The sequence below is a fragment of the Pseudoliparis swirei genome, chromosome 1, assembly GCF_029220125.1.
Source record: "Pseudoliparis swirei isolate HS2019 ecotype Mariana Trench chromosome 1, NWPU_hadal_v1, whole genome shotgun sequence".
Lineage (NCBI taxonomy): Eukaryota > Metazoa > Chordata > Actinopteri > Perciformes > Liparidae > Pseudoliparis > Pseudoliparis swirei.
The window spans coordinates 10049636-10066554 of NC_079388.1; the positions used below are offsets into that span (position 1 = coordinate 10049636).

The following is a 16919-nucleotide window of genomic DNA, read 5'->3' on the forward strand; positions in this document are numbered from 1 at the left end:
TGGAACGGTTGCATTTTGCGACCTTTCTCCTCTGAATTGTCGAGGACTTGGCCTATCCCATTCGAGTCCCCTAGCGGAGGAAAATGGGCCTACAAGTGAGAAATTGAAAATAAGGATGAGCGCCATGTCTGATCCTCCGCTTGTGGAATAGAGCGGACGCCAGAGCGAATCTTTCCCGGGCCGGGGGTCCCGTCGGGGTTCCGTGTGAATCATGGCCGACAGCGCTGGGATTCAGCAAGGTTCGCCGGCCATCGGGGCTGCGGGCCTGGTTCCGGCCGCACCTGGAGCCGGGGGGACGGAAGGCTCCGGCGCCGCTGGAGGATCCGCACGTATCGCCGTGAAGAAGGCGCAACTCCGCTCTTCATCTCGGCCAAAGAAACTGGAAAAACTCGGAGTGTATTCATCCTGCAAAGTATGATCTTTTTTTGCAGATGGCCGTCTTTTCAAACACAGCGGTTTAATTATTCATCATGAATCGTATTTCCTGAGCTCGGTTGCAATAGTTTACAAAATGCAAGCGCAGCAAAGGAAGCCATTGCCGCACTTCATTTTTTTTTTTTCATTTTGCATGCACGAACCAATTATTGTTAGAGTGATATTAATAATCCAGTCAATGCAAGCGTAATAGTTGCAGGACTATAATGTAGGGCCTTCCAGCTGTACGCTGTCCGCTGTGTACAGCGGTACAATGTTTCTGTGTAGGTGGGGGGTCGGGGAACGTAAACATTGGCTTGGCGCTGGTACTTGGGAGTAGCAGGCTGTGTGCACAAGGGCTGCATCCCAGTGTGTGCGTGTGTGTGCGTGTGTGTGTGTGCTCCTGCGCGGTCTGAGGCTTTCCACGGGAAATGATCCGGTGTCCACGCGCCGACTCTCACCGACAGCGTCAAACAGAGAGGATTTTATTGTTTTTTTGCAGTATATCACCCGCAGAAAGGGACGGGGTCTTTGTTTTGACAGGGTGACAGCTGCTGGAGGGGCGGAGTTTGTTGTTGTTTCAGGCGCATGCGCAGTGCTGCAGATCCAGCTGACGCTGACAGGCCTCCTCACTCTACCCCTTGATAGTGTATAAAGTCAGTCATTACAAATCTCCATTATTCTGAGCGGCGTTGTCACCACTGTATATTAAAATAATACATTAATAGGGAATTATAGCATACTGTTCACTTTACAGGCACTGGGTTAAAAAGCAGATAAAGTATGCAGGTGACCGATAACAACAATTCCAGCTGGCAGTCAGGAAACACCACAACCAACATTACAAACAACAAATCACTTACATTTCGGGAAAATGATTCATAAATGCTTTTTTCTTCTTCTTCCAATTTCGATTCAACTTCATCAGTTTATTACTATTTACTCTATAATATGAATCATGTTTCACACTCATGTAAACTGTGTTTTGCCTATAGGCTGAGGGAGCCTGCAAGTGTAATGGCTGGAAAAGTCAAAACCCCCCTCCCACACCCCCACGTACCGACCAGCCGTCTAGCACAGTCAACCTGCAGGAGCCTTGCCGGAGCTGCTCTCACACTTTGGGTATGTCAGCAAGTCTAGGAAAGAAGCTACAGCAGATAATAATAATAAACACTATACATAATATACTATTATTCTTTCCTCCCTAGGTGATCATGTGACCCATTTAGAAAATGTTTCTGAGGAGGAAATGAACAGACTATTGGGTATTGTCCTGGATGTAGAGTATCTCTACACATGTGTTCACAAAGAGGAGGATGCTGACACTAAACAGGTCTACTTTTCCCTCTTCAAAGTAAGCCTCTTCTTCTACAATCAATTTATACAAACACAATATTTTACCACCCGCATTGTGTACAAGTATTTTTCCTTTTTCAGCTGTTGAGGAAATCCATCCTACAGATGGGTAAACCAATGCTGGAAGCACAGGAGAGTCCTCCATTTGAAAAACCCAGCATCGAGCAGGTCATTACATTTCTCTCATGTTCATCAACGCGTATCAATACGAATGTTTTTATCGTGTCTATATGTTTTCTCTTCTGCAAAAAGGGGGTGAACAACTTTGTCCAGTACAAATTCAGCCACCTGCCCATTAAGGAACGTCAAACCATCATGGAACTGGCCAAGATGTTTCTCAACCAAATCAACTACTGGCAGCTTGAAACGCCCTCTCAGAGACGCCAGAGGGTTCCTAATGAGGATGCCGCTGGATACAAAGCCAACTACACCAGGTAGCAGCACTACCAAGTGTCCTGCCAGACACCCTGGTTACATGCATCACACTCGTTTACAGTCATCCCTGTTTGTGTGGTGTGCTTGTTACAGGTGGCTGTGCTACTGCAACGTGCCTCAGTTCTGTGACAGTCTGCCCCGGTACGAGACCACTCAGATCTTCGGCCGGACGCTGTTGCGTTCAGTGTTCACTGTGATGAGGAAACAACTGCTGGAGCAGGCGAGACAGGAAAAGGACAAGTTGCCACCAGAAAAACGTACACTCATCCTCACACACTTTCCCAAGTAAGAAAAATAAACTCTGAGATTGAATGCAAAGTGATTCACCACAACCGTAGATTTCTATCAAGAAACTAACACAGCAGAGCCACTCGCTCATGCACTACACATGCATGGCTATCCTCAGTATCAAACTTCACGAAAAGCACTATGTATGTAATGACAACCATCATTAAATGAGTTCTATCGTGGTTGTTTTCTTTGGCTCAGGTTCCTGTCCATGCTGGAGGAGGAGGTGTACAGCCATAGTTCTGCGATCTGGAGACAAGACTTCTTGGCAGGAGCGCCAGGAGGGCAGATACCTATCCACACAGGTAACACACACCCCCTTCAAGCTAACTTTAGACTGTGTAAGAATTGTCACGTGACATTTTCTGAGACTAAATAATGTTCTCTCCGTTGCTCTGTAGTTATCAGTGCGCCCTCTGTGGCCAGGCCATTGTACTACAGCACCAGCCCCGTGCCAGTGGACCAATCGACCTGCGGCAGTGTCAGCCCTGCCAGGAAAACAGTTTCTGTATTGGAGCCAAGCCCAGGTATTACAGTCAAACCTGTAATTACTCATAGGGTTACAATGATTATACGTTATTACATCACTCCACATAGTAAACCGTGGGCACTAGGGAAGGTCTTCTGTTTTACATGTAAAGCATGTTTATACGTTATTGTGGCATTTGCAGCTGAACCTCCTTAGCTAACAAAGTTTTATCATTCCCATCCGACTACTTTAATTCTATCAATTGATTACAAATTATATTTTGTAATAACCGAGTGTCCCAAAGTTTCAACTAACGCATTTCCTCAATTACATATTTGATTCTTGGCCTTAAAGCTGTAAAAGAAAAACCTCAGAAATGCGTCTAACATACTGATAGACAGACAGAATGGAAGCGTACATAATGTTAGTGATTACAGATGTTTACCCTGCAATGACTTGTCAAAATGGCCGCTGTACAAATGGCTTATTGGAAATGAGCCCATAGGAAGCAAACCTTAAATACTGAATTACTTCTTGTTTGTTTTGAGATACACTACTCAACTGCTGAGAAGGTTTAAAAGAGACATTTAATGAGGAAGATAAACGAAGATCAAACTTAATTCATCACGAAGGAAATTTATATGCAGCAGTTGCAAAAGAAAGTGTGAAGAGTGCAAATATAAATCTTAGATAACTAGTTTCCTCTGTCCATGCATTGTCACAGTTGGAGAAAAGCGTAAACCCACTGAGCCACTGCCCCATGAGGAAAGCAAGAGACCGAGGGTAGTGGGCGACATCCCCGTGGAGCTCATCAATGAGGTCATGGCAACCATGACCGATCCTGCCGCCATTCCAGAGGTAACCAGTTCCCATTGACTTCCAGTTTGAGTTGGATGAAGAAAAAAAGCAACTTCATGACATCAAACAACATGTTTTGCTTGAATATAGACAAAACACAATACGTTTTTTTATTAGAATTCTTCATCCCCAAAATATGCTGTTCAAATAATGTTATTCATTCGGCAGGAAAAGTGCTAGATGAAAGGAAGGACAATTATGTTTGAACTACATGTGATTAACTTACCCCTGGCATTGCTGTGAATGCTCTACTTTAAGTTTAGGATCCTGGATCGTTTTAGTAACAGTGATGTGCCGTAGTGAGGAGTGGTCTCCTCACTCCTCATGAAGACAATGTTTATCCAGATGTGTGATATATATCATATGTGTTTTGAACAAAGGTGATCATCATCGTTTAATGCCTTCCTTCCTGTGCAGACCAGTCTGCTGTCAGCTCACTCTGCACGCGATGAAGCTGCTCGCCTCGAGGAGCGCAGGGGGGTGATTGAATTCCACGTTATTGGTAACTCCCTAAATCAGAAGCCCAATAAGAGGATCTTGATGTGGCTCGTCGGCCTCCAGAACGTGTTCTCTCACCAGCTGCCCCGCATGCCCAAGGAGTACATCACGCGGCTGGTCTTTGATCCGTGAGTGCATCTTTACCATCGCATTCAGAGATGTGGTCAAGGTACACTTTGACTATAAAATCACGATTTTCTTTGACAGGAAGCACAAGACGCTGTCACTTATCAAAGATGGCCGCGTGATCGGAGGGATCTGCTTTCGAATGTTTCCATCGCAGGGCTTCACGGAGATTGTCTTTTGTGCGGTGACCTCCAACGAACAGGTCAAGGTGAGGGCGCTTCTTTGTCCGTCAACTTGATTCATGCTGTCTGATTGGTCAGTTTTGACCTTTGCCTTTTTTGGCTGTGTGGTTCTAGGGTTATGGGACACATTTAATGAACCACCTGAAGGAATATCACATAAAGCATGAAATCCTCAACTTCCTCACTTACGCTGATGAGTACGCCATTGGCTACTTCAAGAAACAGGTAACGTGTTATGTACCATTTGTGTAATACTGTGACGACTTTAGCCACATGAAGCACTTTTCTACTAAACCGTGTATATATAAATAACTTTAAATGATCTGCAAAAACAAAAGAACCATTTCGATTGAGACAATTTCACTTCTTTCCAGTGTAAATAAACTTGTTTTAAGATACTGTTCTGAACTTTGCTATTTTTGATACTGTGTAATCTGCTTTGTTTTACGCTAGTGACACACGTTTCTTCAAGTGGCAGCATTTGTACTACTTTTATGAACAGCTGCATGAATACAGAAATATCCTCCTTCGCAGGGTTTCTCAAAGGACATCAAGGTTCCCAAGGCCAAATACGTGGGCTACATCAAGGACTATGAAGGAGCCACGCTCATGGGCTGTGAACTCAACCCCAGCATTCCCTACACCGAGTTTTCTGTCATTATCAAGAAGCAGAAGGAGGTGTGTGTTTCTGCATTTAAATTGTTTCACTGCCTTCCGTTTCTGTTTTTGTCTCTGCATTCGCTTCCTTTTCATCTCATTTGTCTCCCTCAGATCATCAAAAAGCTGATCGAGAGGAAGCAGGCGCAGATCAGAAAAGTCTATCCGGGGCTTTCCTGTTTTAAGGAAGGAGTTCGACAGATTCCCATCGAGAACATTCCTGGAATACGTAAATTATTTATAATATTGACTACACACTATCTTACATCTTTCTTTCACGCTATGTTCGGTTTGTGTTTAACATTTCTGGACGTCTTTCGTAGGATATATGAGGTTAATTTTCGTTTTTTTATATCACCAGGTGAAACTGGCTGGAAGCCTGTGGGCAAAGGGTGAGTGACTCTGATGGGCCTTCCCATTACTGCACCCAATGACGTGGTGTGTTAACTTGATGTTGTTTTCTGTGACTTACTGTCCTTTAGGAAGGAATTGAAGGACCCAGATCAATTGTACAGCACTCTGAAGACTATCCTGCAGCATGTGAAGGTGAGGCTTAGACACACACACTGTTATTTGATCACATACACACATCTTATTCTTACAAGACTGGTCATTCTGTCTTAGAGTCACCCGAATGCCTGGCCTTTCATGGAGCCAGTGAAGAAAACAGAGGCACCCGGGTACTATCAAGTAATTCGCTTCCCAATGGGTATGTACACAGTATATAGTACAAGAGTGGAACACACTTACTAATATTCAATCATTTACAATTATGAATGAAAAAAAAGACAACTGAAGAGTAAGACATTGCAGATGAGGTTCAAGGACACATCGGCAGAGCAGGTGCATGCTGGGATTGAACGTTGATCATTGATCTCCATTTGAGGAAATGCTTAACCTTTCTATTTATACTTGTTTATTATGTTTTTACTTTGAGAGTCCGTTCAACAATGGTTTGCACTTTAGATTATCATTTTTAGATCACAGTGCAGATCTTTTGGAATACGCATGTGTCTTTTGTGCATTAAGAGAAGAGCTCTTGGTTTGGTAGTGTACATCTTTAATCGAGCGTCAAGAATTCAAACGACTTCCTTTTCCCCTCACAGACCTTAAGACAATGAGCGAGCGTCTGAAGAGCAGATACTACACGACACGCAAGTTGTTCATGGCCGACATGCAGCGCATCTTCACCAACTGTCGGGAATACAACCCTCCAGAGAGCGAGTACTATAAGTGTGCCAATTTACTGGAGAAATTCCTCTACACCAAGATCAAAGAAGCAGGCCTCATTGAAAAGTAGAAGAAAGGAAGAAGTTTCTCCTCCCCTTAACAAAAGATGAGACTCTACATGTTTAGGGTTAGGTTATGGGTCATGCAAAGACATCTACATGCTTGGAGGAGTTAAGAACTGGACTACTGACTCGAGCAGAAATACATATCTTAATTTAACAGATGTGAACGATTCTCAGATCAGCACTCTTTTGATGTTATGCCACCCCAGCTTGGACTGATATTAACACTGAAAGATGCATTAACGGGAGGCCTTCAATGAAGCCTAATTGAAGGTCTCATTGAAGGCCTCATTGAAGGTTTCATTGAAGGCCTCATTGACGGCCTCATTGAAGGCCTCATTGAAGTTCTCATTGAAGGCCTCATTGAAGGTTTCATTGAAGGTCTCATTGACGGTCATAATGAAGGCCTCATTGAAGTTCTCATTGAAGGCCTCATTGAAGGGCTCATTGAAGGCCTCATTGGAGGTCTCTTTGAAGGCCTCATTGAAGGCCTCATTAAAGGCCTCATTGAAGGCCTCGTTGAAGGCCTCCGAGACTGTTGCTGACATTAAGCAAAAGAAGCAAATTGATGTTTTATTTCATCACGTATCCCAAAGTCCCATGGGAAAAGAGGGCAGTGGAAGGTGTCGTCGTGATACATTTGAACCAGGACAGAAAACGTCCGTTGTTATTTTTGTGGTGGACATTGAAAAGTGACAAAGATTGACGGCTGATTGGAGATTCACTTCCTCCATCTCTTCTCTCCTTGCTTTCCATACTTTCACCCCCGGCCTTTCTGAGTGTCTGCCTTTCCCTCTCAGTTGACTCAGGTAGAGTTGTGAAGAGCAGTAACCACATCTACGTTGTATTAAGTCATTATTACACAATACCTGTGAGAAACGTGACTGAGAGTTCAGGGTTTCCTGTCTATTTAATTTTGTTTGTGTTAATGAGGTCAAAGCTTGTCTGTGATGAGTTCATCCTGCCAAAAGAGGAATACATACTTTAAATATGTACAGATTTGAATTATTTTAAAGCACTTATACCCACTGTATATTTTAAATGTGTAAATAACATATATTTTCTGTTTCAGAACAAAAAACAATATTTTCCCCCCCAATATGCCACATAGGGCAGTTTGACTATCGAAATGCACTTTTATTAAGTATTTGTTAGAATATTTTTTCCTCTTCTTTTCAGAATTTGTTTTCCACTTAAATTACCGCTGTTCACTAAGGACACAATTCAATTACCTAGAATTTATTCTTATTTATATTTTGTAATTTAAAAGAATTATGCTTAAGACAAGGTCTTAATTTATTCTTTATTATTTTTGTCCTGCAAATGGAGATTGATAACGTTATACTTTGGAGATATATGAAAAAATTGTGCATTAATATGTAGTTTTGCTGTTTTGTAAAAAGGTGTTTGTACTTTTCAAACTTTAAGAAAAAAATACATTTTGTAATATGTCTGGGAAATGATCTTATGCTCTTTGTACAACTGGTTTTAATGACATAGTATTAGCCTATTTTATAGACTGAATAAAACAGAAGTGAGGCTAATTAAGTGTCTGTAGTTCTTCAACTCGTCATTTGTGTATAGACCTACATATGAGAAAATCTGTTTATGGGCTATGGGTGCAATTAATTTTTGATAATTATTGTACATGTGTAGTAGCCTTTTTTTATTTATATTACAGGGAAGAGGCCTTTGCCATAATCTCTCATTAGGGAATAATACCAAAGTAAAGTATAAAGTTGGACAGCTTGTCGCCGTTGTCTCCGCCCCCCAGCGCCGACTTGATGCACTGGCTTGCCGAGGCTCGAGTCGGCTGCAAACAGTTGTTCTTTTCAGCCGACGTTAAATCAGACAGAATCCCACTACCTGCCTACACAATAATTAAATTAATGAAAACTTCAGCTTACAATCCTTTCGACAAATATTTAAACTAAACCGTTGTGTTGGTGTTTAACCCTTGTGTTGCCTTAGGGTCATTTTGACCCGAATCAATATTACACCCTCCCCCCGCTTTAGGATTAATTTGACCCCATTCAATGTTTAATGTCGGTGTTCTTTCGGTAGTCAACAAACAAACATAAAGTGCCTCACACTTAAACTTGGAAAACAATATTAATTCTAATAATTTTCTGGAGGTTTTAATTGCTGGCGTCAAATTGAACCCAAAGGGTAAAATATGTTAGTAAATATAAAGGTAACAGGAGGGTGAAACATTGAATCGGGTCAAAATGACCCAAAGGCGGGGGGAGGGTGTAATATTGAGTCGGGTCAAAATGACCCTAAGGCAACACAAGGGTTAAGTTGTATGGGCCTTAAATGGCACTAACTTTATTAATAAACTTTTAAATATTTAAGACCCAGCAGACTCGTGTCACGCTAACACAGCCATTAATATAAACTTGTATATAAATGCAATAGAGAAATTCAAGAAACAGCATTTATTGTCACATAATACAGGAGTATATTATAAAGCAAAGAAAGTTATTAGATGACAATAATATGTAATTCAGACGTAATAAAAATAGAACTGAAGTAAGATGCTGACCAATAGAATTGTCCCTCTTCATAAAATAGCCATTAATACATTTTGCTAGTGATGATGAGGAAAAACTATTTAGCTTTACAGCCAACAAATAAGATCAACTGATCACAGTTTTGTATCAAATTAGAAAAACACAACCCTGAGTGAAAAAAAAAAAAAGATCTCTTAAGAAATCAGATAAAAACGGACAAGTTAGCTGCCTTCAGCGACATCCCACAAATGACTCATTGTATTTATCAAATGGCTGCTGGCTGCTAATTGAATTCCTCGATTTCTGCACAGACCTCCTGCCAGAATTTTTCTTGAAAATAGGAGAACGGAGGAACTGCAAGTCTGTGAACTTGTCTCCACGCCGAAGTTTCCTGTTAACATGACAATGTGACAATGTTGAACATTCAAACATTAAAATGTGAACATATCTTGAATCGTTTACACCAAGAGCCGCGGCAATATGTGAACTTACGCATTTAGCGTGGGTTCCTTGTAGTCCACCACCATGGTGCAGCGACGCTTGCGAGGAGGGACCGGAGCGCAGCATCGGGCGTCAGAGGACTGTGAGCCATCATGGGACAATTTGCGATAGGCTGCAGGGGACAGATTGGTCACATCACACAGACTCAAGCCCCGCCCTGCTGTCCTGACACCAAGCCCACCTGTGGAAACGTGATGAAAGATGTGATCCAAAAGCAAGAAAAAAAGAAAAGCCGGTGTGTATTCATGTGCGCCCACCGGTGAGCAACTAAGACTTTGCAGGGAAGAAAATGCATCGGGAAGTGACAAGGCAATGATGTGATCTGGCCACGCCTCCCAAGCTGCCCACTGATGTGACAAGGCTCTTGTCGTACTGGGCAGTTGTACTGTGAGATTATTATTTGGACAATAAAACGTACGTTTCTTGCACTTCTTGATCCTCAGGGGTGTTTGGTGAGGTAAATGAGGAGCTTCACCAGACGAATTACCAAAATTAGACAGGACAGTGTCTATTCTCATCATCTCCACTTCCACCAGAGGGCTGACAGGCAGGAAGCAATCCTTCTCATTAGCCCCTCTCGGAGGCTCTGAAAAACCGGGATAAACAAAAACAAATTACGACCTAGCAAAAACAGAGCCATGACACAATTCACCGGGACATCTTTGTTAAATATCATACAGTAAGGTCATCATAAGAGAAACGGTTGACATCAAGCTAAATGTTTGGGTTGCACTGAAGCTGTGCCTCAGTGGAATTGAAATCATCACACAGGTAAAGAAGAACTTTTTGCTCTTTCGGTTCCCTAATCTCAAAATGGGATTTTTAAAAATGTTTTTGTTAGATGCCTGAAATAAGGGATGTGGTTTGATCAGGCTAGAGATATTTAAATGTAATCTATTATATAAAACACGGCAGTAAATACCCCGCTTGAGAATATCAAAGTTTATACGCGTCTTAAATAAAGGTGAGTGGCTCAATGAGACTACAAAACACCATCTAGTTCGTCTTTACAGCTTTGTTGTGTATACTCACGCTCGTGCATTACAGCCCGAGAGCCATAATTACAATGGACACATTGAGCATAATTACAATGCTGAATGTGTTCTTGACCGTTTACTCACTTTGGGGATTTCCCTGTCTCAACAACGTTGTCTCAGGACTGTTTGAGAAGCTACAGTCAGGGGAGTGATGAGCTTCTTTCTTGTCAGGCTGCTCTACATCCTTAGGACTTGACTCTTCATCTCTAAAGACTACAAAACACAACATAATTAATGAAATGGTTTAACCATAACCAACTCTAATAAACAAATATTAATTTACGGACAACAAACCCAAAAGCTCACCGCAGATCTCTTGTTTTGGTGGAATGATTTCTTTCTCTCTGACGACTTTAGAGTGCCGGCCTCTACGAGTGGTGATCCCTTTGGTCAGGTCGGGAGAAGTCTGTGGCCGTCGGCTCTTCTGAGGTACATAAAGACTGTCCTCCGATTCAGAGGCTGTTGATGACGAGCTGGATTCAATCTGTATGGAAAGCATCGGTGTCGCCTCAGGTTGAGGAGTCTCTTCGCTCAGGAGTGTGGACTGATTGTCCTTTGCCTTGGCCCTAAACGGTGTGACGTGAACCGCCTCTTCACAATCAAAGTCAAATGTGTCATTAAAACCCAGTGAGCTGTTGAGCTTGTTCCCTTGTGACAGCATTGCTGTTTGGGCCCGTGTGGCTGACCGGTCTCGACTCTTGGAGCGAGCTTTGGGTTTGGGATTCTCCCACGGTTTCTTCAAAGGGGCACGGTCTGGTTTGCGACCTCTCTCTACTTTCTGTGGAGCCGGTTCTGGTTTGGTTCGGGGCTGTTGCTGGGCTTTTTTCCTGCTGGGCCGCTGCTGGTTGTTGCTGTTTTTGGGTGGAACAGGTTCAGGAGTAGAATGCAGAAAATCCTCAGTGCCAACAGGGTCTGCGAAGTCCATTTTTGCTTCTTGCTGTGGCTGATTTGTATTTTCATGGTCACTGTAAATAGGACTTGCTATCAAAGTGCCCACACCTATGATGGGGTCGCCCTCACTCAACGATTTCTTCACGCGTTCAGACCTCCTCCTGCTTCTTCTATCCGCACGGTGACGTCTCACACTCACTGTAGATGGCAGCACAACCTGCTGGTCAGAATGTACTATCTTTTCGGAAGACGTATGGTCTGTTAAAAAAGAAAAGAACAAAAAGAACAAAAACGTTATCATTACAACAGTTTAGTTTTTGGGATGCATGCAACCGTGAGACCAGTACACAGTACGTGTAATATTGTGCATACTTCATATTTTTCCAATTTCTTCAAGGAATTCTTCAACGCAGTGATCTGAAGAATAGCCTACCGTATTTTCCGCACTAAAAGGCGCACTTAAAAGCCTTTAATTGTCTCAAAAAACAACAGTTCGCCTTATAATCCGGAGCGCCTTGTATATGGATTAATTCTGTTTGTGTTTACTGACCTCGAAGCGATTTTGTGTGGTTCACGGCGCGCTGTCAACATGTTTTAGTACGACTTCGGTAAACTCCAAAGCCGCACCGCTTGCAGCATCACGGCTACCGCAGTTAGGAGCGTCGCGGAGTAATACTGAAAAGAAGATCCGGTCAGAGCACGTCACCAACATGGACACGGTTCCCCTCACCTCTGATACCCCCGTGAACCGCACCGTGGAGGAAACAGGGACCAGAACGATGTCACCCTTCACTGTAGTTCTCGCTTGCGGTTGTGAGTGTATTGTGTTGTATTTTACGTGTTATAACTGAACAATGTTGAGAGTTATTGTGAACACGTTTCATAAAATTTGACTGGCTGACTGTTTTGTTTCGCTTAATGCGCCTTATAGTCCGGTGCGCTATATACATGAAAAAAGATGGAAAATAGACCATTCATTGACAGTGCGCTTTATAATCCAGTGCGCCCTATAGTGCGGAAAATACGGTATATATAAATGGTTTCTGTTGATTGATCTACAAATAAAACTCTTGGCAGAATGCTTAACAATTGGTTTAATTACGTACAACATTGTATAAAAGTACTGCGCTGACAATAAATTCCCTATTTTGACTAATGTGTAATATTAATATTATGGGTGATAGTAGCAGTGTTGTTGTGTATACATACCGGCACAGATGGGTGAGGATTTGCACACAGTGGGCTTATCAAGGTTCGGGCTGGACGGCTTCCTCCTGTAAATTGAGAGATAATAGATCCTAATAAAATCCTCAACCTCAGAAAAAGGGATGTCAAATTGTAAGCAATTAATATTGGTTTTCAAAGTTACCTCGTTGAATCCTCATAGTGTTTGGGTTCCACAAGGACATTTGGAGCTTTCGTCTAAATCAACATAGACAAAATACTAATAATAATTTCCTTTACGTAGGCACAGGGTAACGTTACTTCGAAATAATGTACAAAAGAGCCAGGATTAGTTTATCAACCAAGAACAGACCACAGGTCTCCCCGGTGTACCTGTGTAGCACTCGCTGCAAGAGCCTCCTGCTCTTTGAGCTTCTTCCTGAGCAGAAGCAGGTGGAGGAACAGGGCCTGCTGCTCCCTTTTCAGCTGCAGGATCACTGCATTCGCCTGTCTCCCTTTTTCCTTCTCAGCTTGCAGAGCAACTGCTAGCTCCTTGTTGTTCAGCTGGACACCCTTCAGAATAGTCTGAATGGAATTAACCACTGGGAGAAAAAAAAACATGGAGTGGATGTTATTTGCTCGTTTATGCATTGCAACATATCTCCAGAATCTGACAATGACATAATGGTATTGGCACTATAGGCTCGTAGTCTACATAACTGTGTGTGTGTGTGTGTGGGGAGACACCTAAACGTCATTTAAGATGCGATTGTTCAAATGATGACCGCGGGATAAGAAGGCACACTTCCTGACCACTGCTGTTGTTGATCAGCTTAGACCGTGCTCTTCTGGGGGCTAAAGCACGAGCCATCCGTGTGTTCCTCTTCTCCTTCATCCTCTCCTTGATGTCCTCCAGACTCTGCTGGAAGGACTTTTTCTGGGGCCGTTCTCTCGCCATGGCTTCGGATCTGTGATAAGTTCACGTTAGTTTTCTTTCCGTTATCCAACGTAAGCAGCCTGCCGACGCACGTCAGCAAAACAAACGACTGTACTAGCTAGCTAATGTGCTCGCTGGGTTAGCATGCTATTCAACGTTAACGTATAACACACGTAATAACACAGTAGCTGGAGGCGACCGTCATATTTGAAACCAACCTAAAAGTCAACTTACCGACAGGTGTGAACCACCAAGCTAGTTGGTGTGTCACAAAAGACGTTGGTGACTAAAGTTAGTCATATAATCCACTTTAACGCGTCATGTCCGACTCTCCGCGAGTTGACTTTCGAATGTTGAGCCGCGGCTGTTGATTGGAAGGCGTTTGATATACGTCACTTCCTTTGAGTGAAACTACCTCGCGCTAGATGGCGCTAATGTATAGCAAGATATTATTATAATCTATGTTTCCTTGCTCAGTTACAGATAACTGATTTTTAAATAGTATTCGTCTGCATATTCGTATCGGTTAAAACTAAGCAGTAAAACAGCACATAGCGCACCAGGTACATACGCATACTTATTGCCTGTTCAATAATCATCTTTTCAGAGAACATTGACCAATTGGGAAATGGAGGTCGGCAATATAGATTTATTTCATAACATTTTCTTAATTGTAAATTAGGTAAGTACTCATCACGATTGAGGCTGATTTGGCCCAAAAGAATCATTAATTTGGTATTTCTAATTTAATACTGAAGATAGCTCTCTAAAGGGCTATGCTGCAAGTCCTATTGAGCTGATAATTGTGTTAATCTAAAAACTCACTGCAATGTTTGAGTTGTATTTCTCAAGGTTTTTCTAAAACTCATTTGGCTCTTTCAAAATTGGATGCCACAATAGCTCAGCAATTCAATTTTAAAATGATTGCACATTTTTATTTGAGCCAGTAAGTATGACTCTATGCTCCTCCAATGTCCAGCTTTCTGTGTTGTGTTGCTGTTGTTGCTGTTGTTGTTGTTGTTTTACATAGGTCATACATGATATACACTTGCCTTTATGCACGAGCAAAGCCTTATCAAAGCCCTGTTTCCATGTCGAAAGTAGGACCCATTCTTTCAATTCTTAGATTTTTCTTTCTCCAATAAATGTTCTGTAAATATTGTATTACCCTGAATACCTCATCATGATCCCATTTACTTTCCCAACTCAATGTCAAGCAGGCATGTCTTACTTGGCAGAGTGCAGGGGAGAAACTCACACATTTCCTGCATTGCATTGCAGCTTATGTAACATCCATTTGGACCTTCTGGCGGTGAGGACCCAAGAAAGTGTCCATGGAAGCTAACTGAATGGCATATTGAGGCTATGGGAGGAGTTTGGTACAGCTTCGGTTCTGTCAGTGTCAACCTCTGAAAACAAATGACTTCAACAGCTTCAGCTGTGAAACAGGCCTGTACTTTGAGGCAAGACCCTTGAGTAACACACAGCGCTGGATTTAGCTGACTTTTCTCACAAATATGTGACGCTTTGTTGCCTCAAAAGGAATTTACTATAATGCATATGTAAGGTTTTGTGGCAGTTAAGGTAACTAATAAATACAATTTTATTTCATTGCGATTCCCTAAACTGAAGCCAACATGGTTTTTTAGTAAGACCTTTAGTATGGTTTAGGGGTCAGAGGAATGACTCACTTCTGTTTTCCTTAAAGGTGGGTTATTCTGGAAAAAGCAAACAAATGCTACAGCTGTTGCCTGACAACAGAGCAATAGTGAGTGCTGTGTTTTGTGTGTCTGTATTAAAAAATAAAGAGAGAAAGAGAAGGATAGACGGCCAGAGAGACTCCAGGTTTTAGCTCAGCTTGAACAAATCCATTACATCGTCATTTCATGACATCTCTGACAATTCACGTGTCAAGACAACTGGAGAGAACATGTTATCACAGGTGCAGCATAAGAACAGGATAAGTGACTTAAATGGTCAGAGCATTGTGACAGCCAGAAAAGTTAGGGCACATGAACATCCACACAGATTAATACATTGCCTTTTTTAGTGCAACAGAAGCCAGTACCAGTTTATTTATCTACTGACGTGGTGCACTGGTATCTTTATTAAGAGATAACAAACTCCTCTCTGTCTACATCTTAAACGCACCCCTCACTTCACTGACTGGCCAATGAAAAGATCATCTGCTTCATGAGAAGTAGTATCTCTTATCTGTGCTCTCACTGAAGCTGGGGCCAAGAATACACCTACCTACTTTTTAGTATGGAAAATATGAGTATGGTGGCATACTCACAAGTTGTGGGAATTAAATCATAACTCAGATTTTGTGATCAATCCAAAATTCAACTTTTAAAATAGAAGCAGCTGAGTAAATAAGATAGTGACTTGTTTTATGAATATCAGATTTATGAAAAACGAAAGAAAAGATAATCCGGTAACCTACAGTTTAAGCATTCAAATCAGTGTGAGATTGCCCTTTCAAACGCACACTGGCAAGAAATGGTGAACTGATTAAAGTAATAACTAGTCACTGGTGCAGTGAGTACCATAACTGGAACATACCACAATGCATTTCAGCATTGCAGAGGAACTCTGATAATAACATGTTTCTCTCTATGGGTGTGGGTCATTTCAGACTGCATTTCAAATCAGCTAAACTGAAGCAGCACTCTTTTACCAGCACATCCCTTAAAAAGCAGACAACAGCGGCACTGAGCCCCAGACACACAATCAACTCTGTGTGCGGTGCAGTTTGGTCATTATGCTCTACAGCCTGCTCTTGAACACCCTGCTGAGCCATTTACTTCACAGATCTGTTGCTCCACGGCACAGCGCTGCACTGCCTCCGCAATACCAGCATCACGAGGTCGACTAAAGAAATCCTCCCTGGTGCTGCAAGAGCAACACTCGCTACAGACAGACAGACGGACAAAGCGTGTGCCACAGCATCTGACCATTTATCTTTTGTCTCAGCCACTAAAGGGTCAGGAATCACAGTTCCATGGCAGCTCTTACGGGTCAGGCAACCCTAAATACTAAGCTAAGCGAACCGTATCAATCTTCTCATTTAACTTAGGCCAGAAAGCGAATGCATGTAGTTCCCAAATTGTTAAACTTTTCTTTTAATCATTTCTTAAAGTTTTTTTATCCTGTCATAAAAGGTTTTTTTGTAATATATTTGAGTGGTTTTAATACATTTAATTTAAACATCACTTATTTGAATGCAGACTTTAAAAAATACTTTGATTTTCTTCTAGTTAAAGTGTCGTGAAAAACAGAAATTCCAAACCACATTTGT

At 42.1% G+C, this 16919-nt stretch overlaps 2 protein-coding genes across 3 annotated transcripts; one reads left to right on the plus strand and one right to left on the minus strand.

The window, feature by feature from the left end:
* The first annotated feature begins 132 nt into the window (after positions 1–132).
* kat2b (K(lysine) acetyltransferase 2B) lies at positions 133–8119 on the plus strand. Of its 2 annotated transcripts, XM_056411605.1 has the most exons (18): positions 133–412; positions 1410–1536; positions 1623–1768; positions 1852–1938; positions 2023–2204; positions 2299–2490; positions 2695–2798; positions 2895–3020; positions 3687–3820; positions 4238–4446; positions 4526–4652; positions 4741–4851; positions 5161–5304; positions 5398–5512; positions 5645–5675; positions 5766–5829; positions 5908–5992; positions 6390–8119. In XM_056411605.1, exons 1-18 carry the CDS (start codon positions 212–214, stop codon positions 6581–6583), a joined length of 2379 nt encoding a protein of 792 aa, XP_056267580.1. In that variant the 5' UTR covers positions 133–211; the 3' UTR covers positions 6584–8119. The 2 variants fall into 2 exon arrangements, with proteins under 2 accessions (XP_056267580.1, XP_056267572.1); XM_056411597.1 differs by having other exon boundaries at positions 1852–2204.
* Positions 8120–8998: 879 nt separating this feature from the next.
* Positions 8999–13934, minus strand: sgo1 (shugoshin 1). Its single transcript, XM_056414355.1, has 10 exons — positions 13853–13934; positions 13495–13649; positions 13075–13283; positions 12887–12939; positions 12727–12791; positions 10933–11775; positions 10711–10839; positions 10008–10175; positions 9581–9770; positions 8999–9479 (listed from the first exon to the last, which is right to left on the minus strand). Exons 2-10 carry the CDS (start codon positions 13637–13639, stop codon positions 9320–9322), a joined length of 1962 nt encoding a protein of 653 aa, XP_056270330.1. The 5' UTR covers positions 13640–13649; positions 13853–13934; the 3' UTR covers positions 8999–9319.
* Between the last annotated feature and the right edge of the window lie 2985 nt (positions 13935–16919).

Coding starts and splice junctions, on each gene's coding strand:
- sgo1 (XM_056414355.1), bottom strand. CDS start 13,639: ATGGCGAGAGAACGGCCCCAGAAAAAGTCCTTCCAGCAGAGTCTGGAG. Junction 11,776..12,726: donor ATCCTCACCCATCTGTGCCG/GTATGTATACAC, acceptor CTTTTTTAACAG/ACCATACGTCTTCCGAAAAG. Junction 9,771..10,007: donor GATCAAGAAGTGCAAGAAAC/GTACGTTTTATT, acceptor ACGTTTCCACAG/GTGGGCTTGGTGTCAGGACA.
- kat2b (XM_056411597.1), top strand. CDS start 212: ATGGCCGACAGCGCTGGGATTCAGCAAGGTTCGCCGGCCATCGGGGCT. Junction 3,021..3,686: donor TGTATTGGAGCCAAGCCCAG/GTATTACAGTCA, acceptor GCATTGTCACAG/TTGGAGAAAAGCGTAAACCC. Junction 5,676..5,765: donor TGGAAGCCTGTGGGCAAAGG/GTGAGTGACTCT, acceptor ACTGTCCTTTAG/GAAGGAATTGAAGGACCCAG.